The sequence below is a fragment of the Sitodiplosis mosellana genome, unplaced genomic scaffold (genome assembly GCF_009176505.1).
Source record: "Sitodiplosis mosellana isolate CC-2019 unplaced genomic scaffold, AAFC_SMos_1.0 Smas_scaffold_7229, whole genome shotgun sequence".
Classification (NCBI taxonomy): domain Eukaryota; kingdom Metazoa; phylum Arthropoda; class Insecta; order Diptera; family Cecidomyiidae; genus Sitodiplosis; species Sitodiplosis mosellana.
In genome coordinates this window covers 1-8,348 of record NW_022602324.1, presented here as the reverse complement: position 1 = coordinate 8,348, position 8,348 = coordinate 1, and the positions used below count along the sequence as shown (strand labels likewise).

The 8,348-nt window shown below is 35.0% G+C and overlaps 3 protein-coding genes across 3 annotated transcripts; 2 read left to right on the top strand and 1 right to left on the bottom strand.

Annotated features, from left to right (window-relative positions):
- LOC129580183 (zinc finger protein 25-like) lies at positions 1-4,404 on the top strand. Its single transcript, XM_055470390.1, has 6 exons — positions 1-1,277; positions 1,365-1,436; positions 1,563-1,748; positions 1,825-1,989; positions 2,262-2,329; positions 2,397-4,404. Exons 1-6 carry the CDS (start codon positions 378-380, stop codon positions 2,515-2,517), a joined length of 1,512 nt encoding a protein of 503 aa, XP_055326365.1. The 5' UTR covers positions 1-377; the 3' UTR covers positions 2,518-4,404.
- Positions 4,405-4,644: 240 nt separating this feature from the next.
- Positions 4,645-7,277, top strand: LOC129580184 (zinc finger protein 569-like). Its single transcript, XM_055470391.1, has 5 exons — positions 4,645-4,790; positions 4,886-5,593; positions 5,735-5,929; positions 6,044-6,208; positions 6,516-7,277. The coding sequence occupies exons 2-5, from the start codon at positions 4,919-4,921 to the stop codon at positions 6,711-6,713; spliced, it is 1,233 nt and encodes a 410-aa protein (XP_055326366.1). The 5' UTR covers positions 4,645-4,790; positions 4,886-4,918; the 3' UTR covers positions 6,714-7,277.
- A 456-nt stretch (positions 7,278-7,733) lies between these two features.
- On the bottom strand, positions 7,734-8,342 carry LOC129580185 (D-aminoacyl-tRNA deacylase-like). The gene has a single exon (XM_055470392.1). It carries the CDS (start codon positions 8,309-8,311, stop codon positions 7,844-7,846), a length of 468 nt encoding a protein of 155 aa, XP_055326367.1. The 5' UTR covers positions 8,312-8,342; the 3' UTR covers positions 7,734-7,843.
- Positions 8,343-8,348: the final 6 nt, after the last annotated feature.

Below are 8,348 nucleotides of genomic sequence, written 5' to 3'. Positions count from 1 at the left end.
AACATGTTTTAATTCAAATCAATGAAAATGGTTGAAATAATCGAATTCTGTATGTATTTACCGGTGACTTTGGCAGTCGTAACACGTTGAATCAGTGCTTTCATTTTGAATTGTTTTTATCTTCCTAAATATTGCTTAAAGAAATAAATTAAAAGTAAGAAAAACAATTCCAACGTGTTGGTTTTGTTGCTACAGAAAAGAGGTTCTGTGTTATGGTTGCTTTGACAGTTGAGCACTTCGAAATAAAGTGTCAAATCGACTGACACTGACGTTTCTGCAAACATAAAAATAAACACAAATGCACGCATCGCAATGTTTACCTCAGCTTAAAATTAGTTTTACGTTCTAAATTTGTTGGAAAAATAAGAAAAATAGTGATGGAAGTCACTTGCTATGTTTGTAATAATCGAACAAAAGAATGGACGCAAAATCTTGCTGAAACAAAGTCCAAGCACTCTGGCACGCCGATCACTGTGTTCATCACTGGATTCCTCAAGGATTATATCTCTCTGCGAGATATAAATGATGTGACCAATTGCATTTGTTCGGATTGTTTGAGTCGCATTTACTCGTACGATTGGATGATTTTGAAGGTGAAAGAGCAGGAAAGGGAATTCCATATGTTACTTATGTCGACGGAAAAGAATTTTATCAGCAGTCGGATCAAAACAGAGGATTTAGTTGAATCGAAAGCAAAGATTGCGAATGGACGTAAATTCAAAGATGAGAGTAGCAAAGAAGTTAAGCCTGTATCAGGCACCGAAGCACGGCAAACCGACACTCCCGGGGACAATGTAAAGAGGAGCAAACCAATCGTTGTACGAGTTGTAAAACGAGTTCCATTTCTCAAATCGAAACCAGTAGCTCTAGCATCAATAACATCAAAAGCTCCAGCACCAATAGAACCAACAGCTCCAATACCAGCCAGTCTGAGTGAGCCGCCGTTGAAGAAACGAATCATTGAGCCAGAAACAAACATAATACAAGTTTCAGACGGGGATGTGTCTCAAAGATCATTTGTTGAGGATATGTCTCAAGACGCTGTTCGAGATCAATGCCTAGAAACTGTTGAAAATGCCAAAAATGCCGAAAATGTTGATAGTCAGTCAAGATGTTTTCGATGTTTGCCTAGCTTCAAATCATCCAAAAATACCAAAGGCAAAGGATACTTTGATAGTTGGGAAATAGTCACTAATCCGAGCATTTTATCAAGCAATCAATTGAAACGATATTGCACATCGTGCAAACTATTTTGTAAGAAAACCAAATATTACGAGGTGATTTTTCGTTGCCATTTTGTTGCTATTGTATGAGAACATTTTTGCGTGGCTTCCACTTTATTTACTTTTTTGTACTTTTACCAGAATCATATGGCGAAGCACCAACGAACATGTGAGCTGTGTGACATAACTTTCAAAGCGGCCGATGAACATGCGGTAAGTGTTGAACGGAGCTTGGAGAGAAGATATTTTCAGTGGATTTTGCTTAAAACAGCCAAATCGCTTTATTCTTCAATATTTTTGATTTTACCGATTTTCTCATGATTTTTCCTCTTTCAAAAGGTTCACATGGTATGGCATAAAACGCCGGAAGGTCTAATGTGTCGAATCTGTCAATTTAAATTGCCTAATGAAGACGAACATCGAAAACATTTAGATTTACACGAAGGAAAATCGGATCGTCATTGTGTTATTTGTGATAAGGGTTACGCTACGAAGGCGATTATGAGAACTCATGTGAAAAACCATGTAAGTTAATTGGCATTGATTGATATAAATATTACAACTAATTGAAATGGTTGTGTCTTTTATGATCGTTGAACAGGGTGAACCAGAAGTTCTGTGCGATCTTTGTGGGAAAGTATTTTACGGCAAAGACACACTGAAGGTACATCGAAGACTTCACATTGATGAAAAACAATTCGAATGCACATTCTGTTCGAAAGCCTTCAAAACCATGCAGTATTTACGTACTCATTTGCGAATTCATGTAAGCATTTTATTTTTTCAATCGGAGGTTTTTTTTTCTTCTAAATCAATAATTAATTTAAAATTATTACTATTGAATCGTTGCTGTGATGGCTGTTATAATTGATGTGAATTAGATTGAAGTTGAATTTTAAATCAAACTTTGTTGCACAGTGTTGTCAAAGCAATCAATTGAAAGTCAGCAAAGCTACTTTTCATCAAAGTTCTACAATTTATCGACCATTGTGGTTCAAAAAACCAAATTAAAATTACGATTTTTTCCGCTATTCACAGACCTCCACAGAACGACCATTCAACTGCTCATTTTGCGACATGAGTTTTAAGCTCAAGGACCACTGGAGGTAAATCGATTTTGAATCCTACATTATATCTTTCAAATTTTAATTATTGATGTATTTTTTCTTAAAGGGCTCATGAAAGACGGCACATCGAAAATACAAAAACGGTAAAATGCACACTTTGTTCGGCGGCTTTTGAACACAAATTCCACCTGAAGCAACACATGGAAAGGAGACACAGATCTGAATAACCACAAGGAACAACTGAGAAAACATATTTTTTTCTAAAACTAGAACATGACGAAATATGTATTGAAATATTCATTAAATATAGTCCATGAAGATACTCTAATCCTAAACGTGAACTACTATAGTGAATTACTATCAAAAATCGTCAAAACAAAACTTATATGTAGGTTTTGGTACTACATATGAAATACAAAGCTATTGTTCTAACTGTTCCAGTCGTATATGGATAATATTGTAATTTTGATTCTATTATTCAGCGCACTTGCTCATCATTTTATTAGCTTGAATGTATAAAGCAACCCAAGATTTCTCTATATGCTAAAAATATCGTTGGTCATCTTTTCCAAACAAACGAGATTTTGAACAAATATTTTTTTAGTTTGATCAGTTTCACTGTGACTAAAAATGACGACACACAACGTGTGGTTTGGTAGTAATGAACTTGCTCTAAATATCAATATAGTATTGGAATCGCTCTGTTGTAGAAAAAAATAAATGAATTTAACTGAAAATCTATCCGAGAGGGGTTCTGTGTTGTGGTTATTTTGACAATTGAACATTCTAACGTATAGTGTCAAATCGAGTGACATTTCAACAAACAATAGAAATTCATGCAATTTCATTTACTTTGGCCTAAAATTTTAGTTTAACGTTATAAATTCATTAGGAAAATAAGAAAAATAACAATGGAAGTGATTTGTTACGTCTGCAATGAGCAGACCGACGAATGGCGTCGAAATTTTACCAAACTCAAGTCACAACATTCGAATACGCCGATTGTTGATTTACTCAAGCGATTTCTCGACGACTTTGAATCACAGCGAAACATTGAAAGCGAATCGAATTGCATTTGTGCAAAGTGTTTGAATCGCATCGATGACTACGATTGGATGTATGTCACGTGCTCGGAGAGGGAAAAAGAGTTGAAGGAGCTTCTTTGGGCCACAGAAAAATCGCACATTTATCAAGCAACTGTATTGCTTCCAGAACCGGAATATGCATTAAATCCAGATGTACTGCCAAAAGAAATTAAAATTGAACAGGATTGTGAGGTTAAAGAAAACGAACCAAATGAACTATGGACAATCATTGAAGTAGTGCAAATGCAACCGAGACAGTCTCCGTCAAGAGAAAATGAAATCAGTGAGCCACCGTCAAAGAAGCAAAGTATTGAACCGAACTCAAATGAGAGCAAAACTCCAGTCGAGTACAAATATACTGTACTTGAACGACGTTGTCAGCCAAATCCAAAATCAAAAAACCCATTGATACCCAGCTATCAAAAAGATCTTGAACGAACGACGACACAGAGAAGACACGAAGAAATTTAAATGTAGCATTTGTCCTGCGGCTTTCGAATCCAGACACGATTTGAATCTACACTTGCAACGGAAACACGATGCTGAAAAACCACACGATAGAAATCGGCGATAAATTCAAACATTGACTGATGGTTTTAGGCATAAGCCAGTGACAAAGCGATAGCTAATCAACACAAGTAATTGTAAAATAAGTACTTAAAATTACTTTGAACACAGAAAAAAGACATTGTTCGTATTATTTAATTGAATATTTTGACAATTTGCATTATTGCCCATCAGAAGTAGATGAACAAAAATGTGTTATATAGAAAATACATTAGATTGATTGAGGGCAGCTCAAATAAATTATGGATTAGACATTAATTCATTTGGATGGATTCGAAAAGTTGAATGAAAATTTCAAGAAAAAGCTCTTACTCTTTAGAATTTACTGATTTAAATTTTTTTTTTGTTCCTGTGAATTTATCAATTTGAATTGAATTTGTCATTCCCATATAAATACTCTGTACTAGGATTATAATTGATGGTTCCAAATATCAATAAATTTCAACAAATGACAACTCAAAACCGAAGTGTATTTTGTAAACTGGTTGAGCTGCCGAAATATATTTAATTTTTTTTTTAATTTCGTTCATTTTATGAATTTCTAAAATTATTTTAAAGCTCATTATCATCATTTTTCAGATCCAACTCAGAAAATTGAAAATAAAAACAAAGAGAACTAATTTTAGTGCAAAAAGTAGACAATTTGACATTGAGCGCCTAAAGCAGAAAAAAGCAAATGTCAAATGTTTTGACAAATCAACTGTCACTTTATTAATATCGCCGAGTAGAAAGTTAACACAACCTTGTTCTAAAGCAAAACATTTATTTCTGTTGAATAAGTTTGGAAAATAAGTGAAAGATTTTGAAAAATCTCTTCTGATCTCTTCAAAGTGTGTAAATCTCCAAAGGTAAGCTAGAATCGACGAGAACTAACATGATATTTTTGAGAGTAGCTTAATATTTTTACAACTTCATCCATTTTTTTTTCTTCATAAATCTCTAGGTACAACCTTCTGATTGGCTAAAATTCGATGCAATGGATGTGATTTGTTATGTTTGCAATGAGGAAACGAGGGATTGGCATCGAAATCTGGTTGAAACTAAATCAAAGCACACTAAAACACCAATTGTTACGTTCATTGTTCAGTTTCTGGACGACTATGTTTCACAGCGCAATGTAAGAGACGAGTCACACTGCATTTGTTCAGAATGTTTGCGTCGAATTTACACGTACGATTGGATGTGTTTGAAGGTGAAAGAGCAGGAAAAGGAATTTCGAACATTGATTCTGAAGAGTGAAACAAGTTTTACGAGCAATCAGATCAAAAGTGAATTCGAATTTGTTAATCCAACAGAAATGGTCCAAGTGGATTACGATCAAGAAGATTATGATGATATTAAGACCGAGTCAATGAATGCAGATGATAGCCCTGATGACATTGTGACAATTGAAGAGATAAAAATTGATCCGGATACTGTTGGTGAAAGTATACCAGATGACGATGACGACGATTGTGATGATGATGACGATTTTAGCGATGATGATGATAATGCTGTCGATTCAGATGAGGAATTCGTTCCCAAAGTCAGCTCAATGCAAAAGAAACAACCAAAAAAGGCACCGGTATCAACAACTGCTTCGAATAATTGTTTGAATTCGAAAATTTGCGAAATTTGCGGCGAAAAATTGAAACACGAGACAACGATTAGGGTAAAATGGAACAATTTCTTTAATTTTTGTTCAAAAAATTATTTCGAGGAATGATTGGATTTTTTTTTTTTCAATGACTTCAATTCTTCAACATTTTTCCAATGAGTTCTAATTTTTTTTAAATTCAATATCTATCGACAGTCCCATATAAAAATTCACACAAAATCCCCTGGAATGTTTACGTGTCACGTCTGCCTGTATGAAATAAGTGATAAGGAAAAGGATAAATTCAAGGATCATGTGAGAAAGCATACAAAAATCGCATCCAAACAGTGTGTCATTTGCAATGAAGGAGGAACGGAGAATTTTGACTTGAAACATCATGTCCGGAGCCAGGTGAATTGAACTTACCTCTGATTTTTTTTCTTTTTTTTCTCTTCTATTCGTTGTTTTTTATTCATCATTTTTTGTATTTCAATCAAAAATAATGGAAAATTTACCTTTTTTCAGCACAACACTACCTTGTCTTGTGATACGTGTGGTAAATCATTCGTGTACGCTTCGGTACTGCGGTTACATTTGCGGTCACACATTGAAAACCTACCAGAAAAGTGCGAGCATTGCAAAAAATCATTCCCGGACAAAATTACTTTGGAAGAGCATATGAAGACTCATGTAAGGAAATGGATTATTCAAAGCTATTCGTTTGCTATACTGAATTTCTACTACCAGAAGTGCTTAAACAATTGCGACTCTATTTCGTTGCATCTTGGCAGTGGTTTCTGCCAGTAGCCCACTAGGAGTGGCAAATGAGAATGGCTTTGCAGATTGAAAAATTTATTTTTTTCTCCAAAAATGTTCCACTTCATCGAAAAATTTCTTAAATCCATTCAGCACAACATTGTTCATCATGGGCAGCTCTATACAACAACAACATCGACAGCAAATCCATTCATTACATTATCATTTTTCTTTGATACAGGTCCAAGCGGTGTGCACATTTTGTGGTAAAAAATTCACACGGAAACAAAAATGTAAAAAACATGAACTACGACACACAAATGAGTCAAAAAAGTTCAAGTGTTCACTTTGTCCGGCTGCTCTCGATACCGAACGCGGATTGAAGTTGCATTCACTTCGGAAGCATGGTGGAGATAAGGACTTAAATCATAAGGAGTGATAGGAAAGGTGCTTCCATCACTATGACGAAGCTCGTATAACAAGAAAATAGGCATGTGCCTGCATGGTCTACTGACCATTGAATAAATAAAATAAATATAAAATGTGGAATTGAACAAAATATCATATCGATTGAAACGAAAAATCGAAGAAAAAAAAAACAAAAGAGAAGATTACACAGTCAAAAATAAATGTCCACATTTAGGCGAAATTTCGACTGGTAGAGGCGCCCAGTCCTATATTTTGCCTAGAAAACGGAGTTTCAGACGAAATACCGATTAGATTATAAGCAGAATTTCGCCTGCAGCTCAAATTACTAACAGAAATATCGGCTGAATGCGTCTTCAGCTGAAAAAACGCTCAGGTGTAGACTTTTATTTTTTGCTGTGTAGAGTCGATTGAAAATAATAACGAAAAGCTGTCAAAAAATCTTTATAAGTGTGAAAAATGTCTAAAAGAGTAATTAACTAATAGAGACCAATTCTATTAGTAGATGTAAAAGAACGCAAGTTTGTCCAACTTCGTAGCAATAAAGAGAAGTATGTATCATTGCAACTAATAATGGTTAAAAGAATGTTTTTTCGTTTTTGGCGGGTCGTCGTGGTTTTGCACGGTTTTCGCGGAACTGATAAAAGATAATAACTTGGTGTCTTCGGCAAAGTTGTAGTATCCGAGGTCTTCTATAACATTGTTGAAGTCAGTTATCTCTTATCTCTTATCAGTTCCGCGAAAAGCGCGAAAAATGATAAGAAAAGTTCCATATAAAATTTGCTTAGTTATGTGCGCGATTTGCGCGCAACTGATAAGAGATAAGAGATATTTGTCTTCAGCATTGTTATAGAGGACCTCGAGTACTACAACTTTGCTGACCAAGTTGTTATCTCTTATCAGTTCCGCGGAAACCGTGAAAAACCGCGGAGGCTAGACGGGATGCCAACATACTTTCTTTTAACGCAGATAGAATCAACAGAAAACATACTTTCCTTTTCAAAAATATAAATCGAGAAAAAAACATACATTCTTTTACGTCTCACGAATCGTTTCTTTACTGAAATTCTTCATTTTTTTTTATATAAAATAATTATTTCATAAATTTTCATTCCAATTGAATTTCCAAACAATTTTTCGAATTTATTTACTGGCATTTTCATTCTCTTTCTTCGGCGATTCAATTTCAATAGTGACTGGACCGTCATTTTGTATATGAACTTGCATCATAGCGCCAAATTTCCCGTCTTTGATTTTGTCCGCTGAATATTGGTCGCCAAGTTGCTGCAGAACAAAGTTGTATAAATTCGATGCATCGGCACCTTGCATGGCCAAATGGAAATCCGGCTTGTTCCCCTTCAGCCGATTGTACAAAGTAAATTGACTAACACAAAGTAATTCATACTGCAAGTCCTTAACACTCTTCTGCCACCGTTTGCCGGCATCGTCGTCGAATAAACGAATACTTAACAGTTTACGGGCTATGTAATTGGCGTCTTCCTTTGTGTCATTCTGAGAAATACCAATCAAAACACATAGTCCACGGCCAATGTTACTCACGAGCTCATCATTCACTGAGAAAAAAAATGTATTCAATGTTACTGGGAACATGTTTTAATTCAAATCAATGAAAATGGTTGAAATAATC

Excerpts from the sequence above, each read along its gene's own strand:
- LOC129580183 (XM_055470390.1), top strand. The coding sequence starts at position 378 with ATGGAAGTCACTTGCTATGTTTGTAATAATCGAACAAAAGAATGGACG. Across the intron at positions 1,278-1,364 it reads AGAAAACCAAATATTACGAG|AATCATATGGCGAAGCACCA; the intron begins GTGATTTTTCGT and ends TACTTTTACCAG. Across the intron at positions 1,749-1,824 it reads GAACTCATGTGAAAAACCAT|GGTGAACCAGAAGTTCTGTG; the intron begins GTAAGTTAATTG and ends ATCGTTGAACAG.
- LOC129580184 (XM_055470391.1), top strand. The coding sequence starts at position 4,919 with ATGGATGTGATTTGTTATGTTTGCAATGAGGAAACGAGGGATTGGCAT. Across the intron at positions 5,594-5,734 it reads AACACGAGACAACGATTAGG|TCCCATATAAAAATTCACAC; the intron begins GTAAAATGGAAC and ends ATCTATCGACAG. Across the intron at positions 5,930-6,043 it reads AACATCATGTCCGGAGCCAG|CACAACACTACCTTGTCTTG; the intron begins GTGAATTGAACT and ends ACCTTTTTTCAG.
- LOC129580185 (XM_055470392.1), bottom strand. The coding sequence starts at position 8,311 with ATGTTCCCAGTAACATTGAATACATTTTTTTTCTCAGTGAATGATGAG.